Source organism: Eleutherodactylus coqui, chromosome 3, assembly GCF_035609145.1.
Source record: "Eleutherodactylus coqui strain aEleCoq1 chromosome 3, aEleCoq1.hap1, whole genome shotgun sequence".
In the NCBI taxonomy this organism is placed as follows: domain Eukaryota; kingdom Metazoa; phylum Chordata; class Amphibia; order Anura; family Eleutherodactylidae; genus Eleutherodactylus; species Eleutherodactylus coqui.
In genome coordinates this window covers 242,378,330-242,391,406 of record NC_089839.1, presented here as the reverse complement: position 1 = coordinate 242,391,406, position 13,077 = coordinate 242,378,330, and the positions used below count along the sequence as shown (strand labels likewise).

General features: G+C 41.9%; 1 protein-coding gene across 1 annotated transcript in view; it reads left to right on the top strand.

The window, feature by feature from the left end:
• CRB1 (crumbs cell polarity complex component 1) overlaps positions 1 to 13,077 on the top strand; it is a 55,769-nt gene that overhangs the window by 11,651 nt on the left and 31,041 nt on the right. Inside the window, exons 4-8 of the mRNA XM_066594991.1 lie at positions 280 to 475; positions 554 to 693; positions 2,895 to 3,059; positions 9,711 to 10,631; positions 12,167 to 12,714. Coding sequence (XP_066451088.1) covers positions 280 to 475; positions 554 to 693; positions 2,895 to 3,059; positions 9,711 to 10,631; positions 12,167 to 12,714 — 1,970 coding nt within the window. The remainder of the gene's footprint in view (positions 1 to 279; positions 476 to 553; positions 694 to 2,894; positions 3,060 to 9,710; positions 10,632 to 12,166; positions 12,715 to 13,077) is intronic.

Here is a 13,077-nt window from a genome sequence, read left to right as displayed (position 1 = left end):
CTTCTGTTCATGGTAGATACGTGCAGATACAGAGATGCAACTTTGGTTAATAATATGATATTAGAAAGCATTTCTGCATTTTCCAGAGACGGCTCCACTCAAGTGAATGAGGGTGAGTTACAATACTACACCACGGACCAGAGTGACACTGTTTCTAGACAATTAATATATTTATATTATGGGCATAATTAACACATGATGTGTATGAGGAATTGTGAACTGATAACCATGATTTATAACGCTCCCTCTAAAAATGTTATGTACTAACTTTTCTTCTAGGCAGAAACTGTGAGGTGGAGTATAATGAGTGCACATCAAAGCCTTGTCTGAATGGTGCCACGTGCCTCCAGAATTGGGGATCTTTCGCTTGTAAATGTTCTGCAGGATTCTTTGGGGAACTTTGTGATAGAAATATAAATGAGTGTGCTAGTTCTCCTTGCCTTAACGGTGGACACTGTGTAGATAAGATTGATGGGTGAGTACGATTTCCCAGTACATGGCTTTTCTTTATGAATTAAGTTCTATCTATTTCCAATGGTCTGATGTTTTCCAGGTATATCTGTGACTGCAGTTTGGTGGGGTTCACTGGTCTCCACTGCGAGGGTCCTGCACTTCTGTGCTCCTCACAGCCATGTCAAAACAATGCCACCTGCTTGGAGGATCCTGCAGGCTTCCAATGTCTCTGCAGGCCGGGTACAGTACCTTTTTATTTTAAAGGTGGCTACAGGGGGTGGACAAAAATATGGAAACACTGTAAGAAATGCATGCCTTAAGTTACATGGTATTATAAATCATATTTCTATTAGACATGTTCAGACCGATTTTAAGTGGAGTTAATATGACACAGATGCTGCCGGGCAGAAGTGAACATTTGTCCAAGCAACAAGGTTCCATTGGTCAGGCATTTGAGCCACTCCGCTGCTGTTACCACCTTGTTCCCACAACCACCCAGAGCAGGGCAAGAGGTGGAGTAAATACAAATTTGTCAGGAAAGCTCCCAGCCAAGCAGTAGTCAAAAGGGTAGCTCAGTGCTAATGGTTAAACTATCATGCATTTTGTATGGTGTTTTCATATTTTTGTCCAGCCCCTGTATATATTGAAGCTGCGCTTGTTAGGATCTTTTGAGATAACATTTGCTTTATTCTATCAGAAACACTTTGGGCAATTTTTGATAATAAATATTAAGGCATAGAACATAGGTGAGCTGCATAGTAAAATATTTCAAAACATACTGGGGATTTATGGTGGCTTCACACGAGCGTGTTTTTGTGCGTACATAGGTGCGTACATAGATGCGCAGCCATGTACATGCAAAACCACGTGTGAATGCAGGTCTGTGCATTGTTTTCAATTGAGCCACAGCTGCTGCCGGCACCCCTGCATTCTTTTCAGGGAAGGGCTTTACATATAAAGCGGCAGATGTTTCCTTCGTCCCCGCTAGTTAAAAGAATTCCTTCGGCGAGAGTTAAAAGAATTCATTCGGCGAGAGCTGCCTGTGATTGGCTGAGCACGTCAGCCAATCACAAACAGCTCTTTCAGCAGGCAGGGATTTTAAATTCCTGCCTGCTGAAAGATCATCACTAGAGAGTGGGGGACAGCCAGGAGAAGACACGGCTGAGCCCGGCAGCCGAAGGGAGGTAAGTATGTATTGTTTTTTTTGTTTTTACAGCACTTTTACTTGATTTTCAGGGAAGGGCTTATATTTAACTACTTGTGGCTCCAGGACGTACATTTACGTCCTGGAGCGTCGGTGTATGTATGAAGAGAGGTCGCACCACGACCTCTCTTCATACAGCGTGGGCGTCAGCTGTTTATTACAGCTGACACCCACGGCTATTAACCCTTTACATGCTGCTGTCAGTCCCACACGGCCCCCCCCCCCCACGGTGAGATCGGGGGAGTCGTGCAGGTGTCATGGCAGCCGGGGGCCTTCTGTGTTCTTCATCCCCGCAGGGGGCACAGCAGTGGTGAAGAGGTAAGTGTATATATATATATTTTTTTTTTTTGTTTTCTTTTTCAGGGAAGGGCTTATATGTAAAGCCCTTCCCTGAAAAAGAATGCAGGGGTGCCGGCAGACCATAGTTTTCCATGGAGCCGCCGGCAGCAGCCACGGCTCCATTGCAAACAATGCGTGCATTCCTAACGGTGCACGCATGTCCTATCTTTGCAGGCACACGCCTGTAAAGCACTGACATGTGCATACACCATAGGGAATACAATGTTGCAAAAAGAAGCGTGTTTTTGTGCGTGCGTATGCTCGTGTGAAGCCACACTTAGGGTTTATTGCTACTGATCAATTAGTAGTAAATTGCAAATAATACACATTTCGTCTATTGCAATGTAGCGTTATTAAATCTTTTCTGCCTCTTTTTGGGCAACAGTTTACCTAGCTGTGGATTCCCAAATACTTGTATATGGACATATTCAGGATCCATACATCTTATAGCCTGCTATGAGCCCATACTGTATCTCCGTATGCTTTAGATTTGATATAGAATCACGCATAGATATTTTGCTCAAGGATATTGTGCACTTCCTTGAGAAAGTAATTGCTGCATGCCGTATCTTCAGGAAACCAAGTGACTACACATTGAGTACTCCCAAATCTGTTATACTGGCCTGTTGCTGCTCTGTGATTGAGTTGTGCCTGAGCTTTGAGTAGGGGCATAGCTATAGGGGCTGCAGGGGTAGCAGTCGCTACAGGGCCCTGAAGCCTTAGGGGGGCCCAAAGGCCCCTCTATCACATAAGAAGGAACCAGTATTATAAATGGCAGATAAAGGGCCTTATTACAGATTTTGCATCAGTGCCCAAGAGCTTCTATTTACGCCTCCGGCTCTGAGGCCCTGTGTATATCCTTCATGGCATTCTAAAATTAAAGTTTCTATCATTACAGGCTACACAGGTTCACTATGTGACATTCATATCCCTTTGTGCAATAGCCAGCCTTGTATGTATGGCGCGGAATGCGTGGAGCTGACGTGGTTCAATATGTCTCAGGAAGTCAACACACACGATGAAGCCAAAGGTTACATCTGCAAATGCGGAAAAGGATTCAGTGGTATGTTCTAAATAGAAATTCTAAGTATTAAATGAGACCTACAATTTCTAAGACCGATCTGCGGAATGTCAGATTATATTATTTTACTAATAGAGTAGTAGATGCGCAGAATACTTCCAGCAGACGTGGTTGGAAAATCTAGAGTAAGCAAATGTATGCATGCATGTATCCTAAGGGAAACATAAAAAGGTAACATTATAAGGGCAGACCAGATGGACCGTGTGTTTTTAATGCACACATGTACTTTTGTAGCCATTGTTTTATCTATAGAGAAGTCTGTGGGGAAAATACCACAGAAAAAGGGCAAAACAAAAGCATTTTGCATTTTGAAAAAGAATCTATGGACCTATAAAAAGGCACCAAAAGTGACCATGACACAAAAAAGGCACTAAATATGTCACAGTTTGTAGTGTTTAATAACGCACTATTTACCTACAGCTAACATATAGCTGCGAGAAACATGGCAAAAACACAGTCAAAATCCACAAAAAAGTTTTTCCTAAAAATCCTGTATATGAAATCACTCTTAGCCCTTTGCAATCCAATTTTGGATTCAGGGTTTCCTAGGGGTTTTTCTTTCTGCCATTGTACAATGGCGCCATCTGCTGGCTAGAGCCAGTACTGCAGTATGGAACATGCTGGAGAGGCCCCCCGACAACAGAGTGGCCAGTAATATACAGTAAGAATACCCTGCTGGACGTCTTCCGGCATCGGAGCTCTACAGCCTTCAATCAGAATGTCTTCAGACTTCAGACAGTGGATTGAAAAGGGTTCATATAATCATGTTTCTTACAAGGCCCACTATCTAATGTAAAGACTCTTTATCTGCGACTACAAACTTACTTGACTATCTTGTGCATATTTGCAGACATCTGGGAGATATGCCATCATTTCCACCACATACTAGATTTAATGTACACAGCTTATTCTAAAACCTGCAACACACTGCAGAAGCCAGAAACATTTAAAGAAAAGCCGGCTAATCAGGAACTCCCCCCCCCCCCCAAAAGAGGTTGAGCTACAGTCGTGTGGTCAGCTGACCCACTCATAGCAACACCAAAGTAGAAGGCAGTAGAATTCCTGCTGATTAAAACAATAAAATGCATCTCTATTTCCTGCATTAAATAATTATTTCTATTTCTATTTATCTGATTGATTCTATCTTTTGGTCCTGATATTGTAGGGTGTAATGACTGCATTAGCTTGCAATCAGTTATTCATAGATTGCCTAATAGGTTCAGCCAACCTAAATTGGTCAATGATGTAATAGAGTTGAGTTTCACGTGGTATTTTTCTATATTTCCAACATTTCTAGCAATGACTGTTGAATCAAGAGAATATTTCTCAATATCAAGCTTCATAAGAATCTTACATGTGATCTGAGTAGAGATGAGCGAGAATGCTCGGTTAAGGCAATTACTCGAGCAAGCATCAGTCTTTTCGAGTAACTGCATACTCGTCCGAGAAAATTCGGGGGGCGGCGAGGGTTGCGGGGGGAGCGTGGGGGAGAGAGAGAGATCTCTCTCACTCTCCCCCCCGCCGCCCCCCAAATTTTCTTGGACGAGTATGCAGTTACTTGAAAAGAGCGATGCTCGCTCGAGTAATTGCCTTAACCGAGCGTGCTCGCTCATCTCTAGATCTGAGTATTTACTTTCCAGCAATGCACCATCTACAACAATTCACATTGGCAACCAAACATCTACTGACAAGGCCAAAATAGATCTGCTCACAAATAGCAATCTGTAGTTGGCAAATGTGTGGCTCCTCTTTAGATCTCCATTTAATACATTTTTCTGCTTCAGATACAATTGAGGCTCCCTGCACATTGCCACATTATCCATATGCCCACAATTTTATAGAGAGGCACACTGAGGTTTTTCAGTCACCGATTACGTGAGAATCTGTGAGAAAACCATCGAGGCATGTTCTATCACATGCTGGAGGTATTCTTCCTGAGAAACATCTCATGGAGGCACCATATGGCAGCACACGGGAGATATCATTTGCATATTTTTGCATCGCTGGATGCCTTCCCACCTTCTTGATTATCTCATGCTTGTTGATTTTTTACTGTTCACTACTGGAGATATTTTTCAGTTTATAAAATACTAGCTTACCCGTCGCGCGGTGCTGCAACATCAGAAGAAAGGAAAATCAAGGAAACTCGTTCTTATAACATTGAATTTACATTGTGTCTTATGTTGTTTTAATTCTATGTATTTAATCAAGTGCCTGTGGATACACAATATTTTTTGTTTTTCCGTCTGGTGCGTACACGAATAAATCCGAAGGTTTTCCGACGCGTGAGCTGGCCACATACAGTTGTCCGTGTGAGAAGCACGGATTCTCCAAATCTAGCCCACACACAATTTCAAGTTTCTATTACATTGGGAAGTGAGAGAATTAGATTCCGTACATAAAATTTGGACGCTAATTCTTTTGCGCATAGAATTGAATAATCGAGTTGGGACCCATTAACTTTTCCTATTTATGACATAATCAATGCTGGAAATCGAACGATCTACGTGGGGGGGTCGTAACTGTTGACGACACATGCACGCGCCATTTATAAAATTTGGACGCTAATTCTTTGGCGCTTACAATTGAATAATCGAGTTGGGACCCAATAACGTTTCCTATTTATGACATAATCAATGCTCGTGCCAAATTTCAAGTTTCTATGACATTGGAAAGTGAGAGAAATAGATTCCGTACGTAAAATTTGGACACTAATTCTTTGGCGCTTAGAATTGAATAATCGAGTTGGGACCCAATAACTTTTCCTATTTATGACATAATCAATGCTCCTGCCAAATTTCATGTTTCTACAACATCGGGAAGTGAGAGAATTAGTGGCAATGATGGAAATCGAACGATCTACGCGGGGGGGTCGGAACTGTCGACGACACACGCATGAGCGCCATTTATCGTAGCATAAATGTACTATGTCTATAATCTTCCCAGGAGTGTACTCAACAACTTCCCAAAGTTTCATGGCGATCGGATGAATGGTGTAGTAGCGCATAAAGGACAAACAGACACGCACGCATACAGACATACATTCAATTTTATATATATAGATATTGCATATTATTCAGCCTAATTATACTCTCTATCATATTTAATTAAACACTAAAAATATCTATAGTAAATTAAAGAACATTTGATAGAGCAAATGTCGGTTTTACATATTTTCATTCTCTCTGACTCCTGTGGGTGTGGTGTTCTTTTCTTCTACTTTATAGTATTTTACTCTTAATTATTAGGAAATTATAGTACCGGTATAGTACTGGTGGTGCAATGCGCCACACAGCTCTGGTATATGCATGTCACACACACAGAGCTTTGCTACATGCACGACACACACACACAGCTCTGCTACATGTACATCACACACACAGCTTTGCTACATGCATGTCACACACACAGCTCTGCACCGCGCACGTCACACACAGCTCTGCTACACGCACGTCACACACAGCTCTGCTACACGCACATCACACACACAGCTCTGCTACATGCACGTCACACACACAACTCTGCTACACGCTCATCACACACACAACTCTGCTACATGCTCATCACACACACAACTCTGCTACACGCTCATCACACACAGCTGTGGTACATGCACGTCACACAAATAGCACTGCTACATGTACATCACATACAGCTCTGCTACATACATTCTTCATACAACAGGAATGAAAAGCAGCACAGTAGAGTCCTACGCATACTTTTCCCACACAGGTGACTGATCACATGATGGTGACATCATGACAGGTCCTGTAAGCACACGGCTGCTGTAGATGTTCATTAGTATTCCATTCCCTAGCAATCCCCCGTGTCCTCAGTTGCTATGGAATAGTAATGAACACCTAGCTGGACAGCAGCCGTGTGCTTACAGGACCTTTGATGACATCACTGTCATGTGATCAGGGGTGGAGCATGTAACAGACGCACTTCGGATGAAGGACCTATGATGCTGTCACCATCCTGTGATGAGGGGCGGAGCTTGTAACTCACTCTTGCTCCGCCCCTGATCATCTGGTGTGAGTTACGTGCTCCGCCCCTAATCAGATTATGGTAATGTCATCACAGGTCGTTCTGGAGCTCATACCGAGTGAGTGAGTTATGCATCCCCTAAAAACCCTTGCAGCCTCAGTTGCTATGGAATAGGACCTATGATGATGTCACCATCATGTGATCAGAGGCGGAGCATGTAACTCACGGACGGACAAGTGGTTGTTAGTAGTTTGATATTAACCTATCACAGTGATAATAGTTTTGCACATTTTTGGCAATTTAACAAATTTCCTTCTCTACCAAGGAAGTAGCCAACTAGGGTGTGTTATCAAGGTTCAAAAGATTTGCCATACAGCTGAGTATTTGTTGGCTTTTCATTTTGCTTTAATATAGCATAATAAACTAGAATATTTCCATCTACAAAAATTTTACTCCCATTATGGCCGAGGACCGATCCCTGGGAGAACTCAACAGCAAGGGGAAAAGGATAAAATGAATGAGTGGTCAGATAGGTAGGAGGAGAACCAGAAGAGAGCAGTGTCCTTTAGGCTGATGGAGTGAGGCATATTGAAGAGGAGTTTGTGGTCAACAGTGCCAAACGCTGCGGAAAGGTCGAGGAGGATCAGTAGGGATTAGTCATCTCTTGACTTGGCCATCAGGAGGTTGTTTGACACTGTAGGGGGTGAAGAAGAGTTTTCTGAGAGATAGCTTATAAGGCAGGAGTAAACCAGGCATTCTAATAGTTTGGAGATGAAGGGGAGATTTGGGATGGGTCAGAAGCTGGCGGCATAGGATGAGTCAAGCATCTTTGAATGAAGAGGGGAAGATGCCAGAGGTCAGAGAGAGGTTGAATATAGTGGTGCTGTGGGAGATCGGGGAGATGGACTGGAGGAGGTGTAAGGGAAGATGGTCACTAGCGCAGGTGGTGGGGCAAGCTGAGGGAAGCAATCTGGAGACTTCATCTTCTGTTGTTGGTTTGTGTACAGAGAGTGAGCAGGAGATAGATGCAGTATTCAAGAGACTAGGGTTGAGGCTAGTCTGAGATTTGGACAACATCCAGCAGGAAATAATCTCCCAAAAAAGATAAAATAGGTCAGCACTACCAAATGGAAATATATCTCAATAGAAATATATAGTTGCACGTTAAAAACGTGGTTTCTGCTTCTGACGGATGTTGTCGCTTTTTTTCTTGAAGTAAGCAGCCAGATCTTCAGCATGGAAATCGGTCACAGTGGGGCTGCAATTTAGGACTGGGGAGGGAGTGAAAAGTGTCATAGAGTCGTTTAGGGTTGCGGGATAGTGAGGAGACGGGAGAGGTGAGGTAGACTTGTTTGGCATGGTGGAGGGTTAAGTTGTAGGTTCTGAGCATGAATTTGAAGTGGAGAAACTCTGCTGACTTTTGTGACTTTCTCCACAGCCGTTCAGCACACCTAGAGCACTGCTGGATGAAGCGCATTTAAGATGTGAGCCAGGTAACAGGAAAAGCATGTAGAATGCTAGAAGGATTGTAGAAGCAATGTCACAGAATATTTTAATGAAAGAGTAGTAGATGCTGGGAAGAAACTTTCAGCAGACGTGGTTGGAAAATCCACAATACATGAGAAATTCAAGCTGCCTGGGATAAGCATAGATCTATACTAAGACAGAGAGAAAAAGGAAATAATATAAGGGCCAACTAGGTGGACCATGTGCTCTTTTTTTGCCTTCACTTTTCTATGTTTTCTTATCCCACAGTAATGACTATCCCAATCAAGTCCTTCTAAAACTGTTTCACAACTGAATTCTTGAAAGTATCAGGAAGTGTTTAACCTTTTTACTCTCATTGTAGAGCCTCATTACGAATATGCATAATCCAGGACTGTTGACTACTTAGTTTATGTATATGTTTTTTCTATACTGCAGTCTACAAATCCTAGATATTCTTTATTGAGGGCTAATAATGGCTCTTGAGGTGATAAGTAGATCTCCATTGAGTTTTCTCACCCTACCCATTGCATAAACGGTAATAAGAAGAATTAGACTAAGCTGGTTTTAAGAGATTGGAAAAAAAAAAGTCTGTGCAGAAGGGTAATCCACTGACAGAATCCAGGCATCAAGATGTCCAGAGACACCGCTAATGATCAGCGCAAGGGAGATCTCTGAGAATGCTCAGTTCAGTAGTATGGATATATGTCTCATCACTCCTCATACATTTGGGTAAGGTCTCCGTCATCTGGAGGGTCTGGTCATCAGCTATTCATTTTAAGTCGTCAGCTGACATACAGAATTGTGATAACTAGGGGTTGATCCAGGGATTAGTCTGATTGCCAGTCGGGAAGGAATTTTTTCCCCAAAAGGGCTAATTGGCTTCTGCTCTTGGGGTTTTTTGCCTTCCTCTGGATCAACAACACAGGAGGATAGACAGGCTGGACTAGATGGACATTGTCTTCATTCGGCCTTACGAACTATGTTACTATGTAACTAGATAGTAACACATCTACTAAATGTCCTATCTACTATATATCTTATTCTCATCTAATTTCTTATTAACTCACATTGTGTTCTAGTAAAAAAAAGTAGATTTACCCATATTAATGAAGACAATGTAGAAGTCAGATGACTTGTTATTTTCTCTCTTCATTTTAGGTGTCCACTGTGAACAAGATATCGATGAGTGTGAGTCAAATCCCTGTCAAAATGGAGGCACTTGTGAGAATCTTCCTGGGAGTTATATTTGTCACTGTCCTAGATATGTCTTGGAAGGACATTACTATGGCGGTCCAGACTGTATACAGGTTCTTACCGGCTGTGAGGAAGACTTATGCCAAAATGGCGGCTCCTGCATACCTTATTTAATGGACAATAAGCACTCCTTTACCTGCATGTGTGTGCCAGGATTTATAGGCCCCTACTGTGATACAAAGACCACACTCTCATTTAATGGGAGAACTGTTCTTCCTCTTACATTGCAGCCTCCGAAGGGCGAAGCTTTCAATGCATCTTTCACCTTCCGCACTGCGCAGACTTCTGCCGTTCTATTAAACCTGGGAGACCAAACAACAGCCTTGAAGCTGTATCTTCAAAATGGCTTCCTTTTCTTAACTTTATCCAGCAATAATCAGTTGCATACTCTTTTACATTTAGCTCACAACGTCAGTGATGACAGTTGGCATTCTGTTGAAATAATCTTCCAAGATTACATTCACTTCAGATTGCTTGATCCTTCTTGTGGAAATACATGCGTGAACCAGTCTCGCCTAGGAGATGCATCCAATATTGAGTTCCAGAAAATATTATTTGGAGGCGAATTATCAGCACAGCAAGGAACCAATATTACTGATATCGTTGAAACGCAGCCATCGTTTGTAGGCTGCATACGGGATATTACAGTGGGCTCCATTGCTATTACAGAGGAAGATGGGAAGTTAGCGAACGTTGAAGTTGGTTGCAGGAGACGCGACCATTGTGAGAGCCACCCATGTGGAAACAGAGGCAAATGCGTTAATTTGTGGCTGAGCTATTACTGTAACTGCCATCTGCCTTACAGAGGAAACAACTGTTCCACAGGTAACCCCAGCTATTAATGTATGTCGATATATGTTCACCCACAAAATGAATTACTCAGATATGAGGGATGCAACAGATGAAACAGAATTTGTATTTAACTATATAATATTAAAAACACATAATGACAATGCAAATACCCAATGAGTACATTGTAGTATGCAGGAAGTATAAGTGTCGTATAACAGTAAAATGAAGTATATACAATTGGGAACATGGCAGACATTTTGTTGTCCATATTTATTATGGTAAGATATAGGATATTTTCTACCTTTGATAGCAAGATGCAGGACAGTTTTATAGCAGGGCTGTTGCTAAACAGTATGTATATGCTAATATATGTATGAACATAAAAAGCGCCGTCTACTATACTGTTCTATTTTGTCAAATAACAGGAGCCTGATGTATATTTTCGCTTACATTTGCACAGAAAGGTGAAGGCTACATAGACTTTTTGCAGTACATTTTAGTTGATTTTAACTATTGAGCTGCAGCTGCAGTCCGGATGAGTGCAGTGAGTTGCATCTGGGCCTATTTGGATCAACAATGGAACAAATAGGAAGTTTTGAAAATGGTTGTACCTTCTGCAGACGGTTGGTGCAGCTGTTCTTGAGAAGATGTATTCTTACCACCGAGGAGGTGATCAGTTTGAATTGCTCAGTCTGTCTCTTATGAATATTTAAAAAAATTACATGAAAGTGGCCTATACACAATTTATATAAGTATATAAATACATGACCCATTTACTAGTAATTTACATTTGCCAGGTGCTCTACTTAAAGAGAAACAATACCCTTTCTGACCAACGTCGGTAGGCCTCTCACTAGCCAAGCCAGAAACCTACTAAACACTGAGGAGAGGCAATCACCCTGAAACGGCTGTCTGTGTATGGTTATTCTGGCTTTGGTTTACAATCCCCAGTCATTGTTATGATGCTTGTTTAAAAAATCTAACATTGACTTGCAGGAATGCCCTTTTTCCAATGGGTGTCGCTGCAGAGGTATTGTTCCATCTTGCCATTTGCATATTTTCCAGAGGAGCATGGACGGCCTTAAAAGTCTTCTCGCTCACCTTCTAGGTGGTCTCCCTGAGGAGAAACAATGCCCTTTCTGACTGACGTCTAATGGCCTCTCACTAGCCAAGCCAGAAACCTACTGTACACTGATAAGGGGCAATCACATTGAAACAGCTGTCTGTGCATGGTTATTCTGGCTTTGGCTTACAATTCCAAATCATTGTTACAAGGTTTGTTTAAAAAGACTTACCTTGACTTGCAGGAATGCTGCCTTCCAATAGGTGGCTTGCAGAGGTATTGTTTTATCTTCCTATTTGCCTGGATGGCCCTATAAGTCTCCTCACACATCTTCTATGTGCTCTCCTCAAGGAGAAACGATACCCTTTCCTGACTTACATACGCTAAGACACTTTATTACAGGTCTGAGTGCGCATGCAATGGATGAGAATGTGTACTTCATATACCTGTAAAGTTTTCTATTACTTTAACCTTGATGTTGATTATTCTTTTTTTTCTCTGTTAGAATATGAAGCTGCAGGATTTGGTTATGGAAATGTATCATCATATGCTGTATTCCAAACAAGGATTCGACAGAGTGATGACATGATTATGTCTGCCTTTGTCAGAACAAAGCATGATACGGGGGTTTTGTTTGCTCTGGGAAACTCTACTCACTGTGACATTATAGTATCCCTGGAATCTGGTAAATTGGCAGCAAGAACTGAACATGACAACTTGGCTAAGGGAGAACATGGCATCAGTGATGGACAAGTTCATCTGGTTACTATGAAGTTGACACAAAGCAAGCTGAATCTGTTCACCCCATCACTACCACTGGATATTATAGCTTTAGATATCAGAAGAGAACAGTATATAGGCTTTCTATATGTTGGAGGATTGGCTGATCATTTGGAGACCAGTAAGAGAGGAGGGTATTTTAAAGGTTGCATTCAAGATCTGAGGGTTGATGGCACAGCCCTTGAGTTCTTCAGCACTTCAGACAGTAAAATTTCAGGAAATTCAACTTTGGTTAATGTCACAATGGGATGCTTATATGATACAAACTGCAAGGTGAGGACAAAAGTAAAGGACGCTAACAAAGATGGATTGCATGATTTTGATGTAAATATGGGAGAAAGTAAAGTTAAAGAGGACCTGTCATTGGCTTGTTTGTTTTAGTAAATACTCATATTCAACTTGAAATAACAATCGTGGAGCATCTTTTTTCAGAAGTCTATGTTGTGCTTTTCCTCCGTTATTTCTCCTGAATACTCATGAGTAAATTGACAACTGGATGTTACCACTCTCTTTGACGAAGGGGTGTGTCCGAAACTGTCAGCTCTGAGCCCTTCTACACTGGTCGAGAAATCGTTCAGCTTCCCGTGATCAGCAAGAATCTGAATGGTTATCATTCACTTAAAATGCACGCACTAC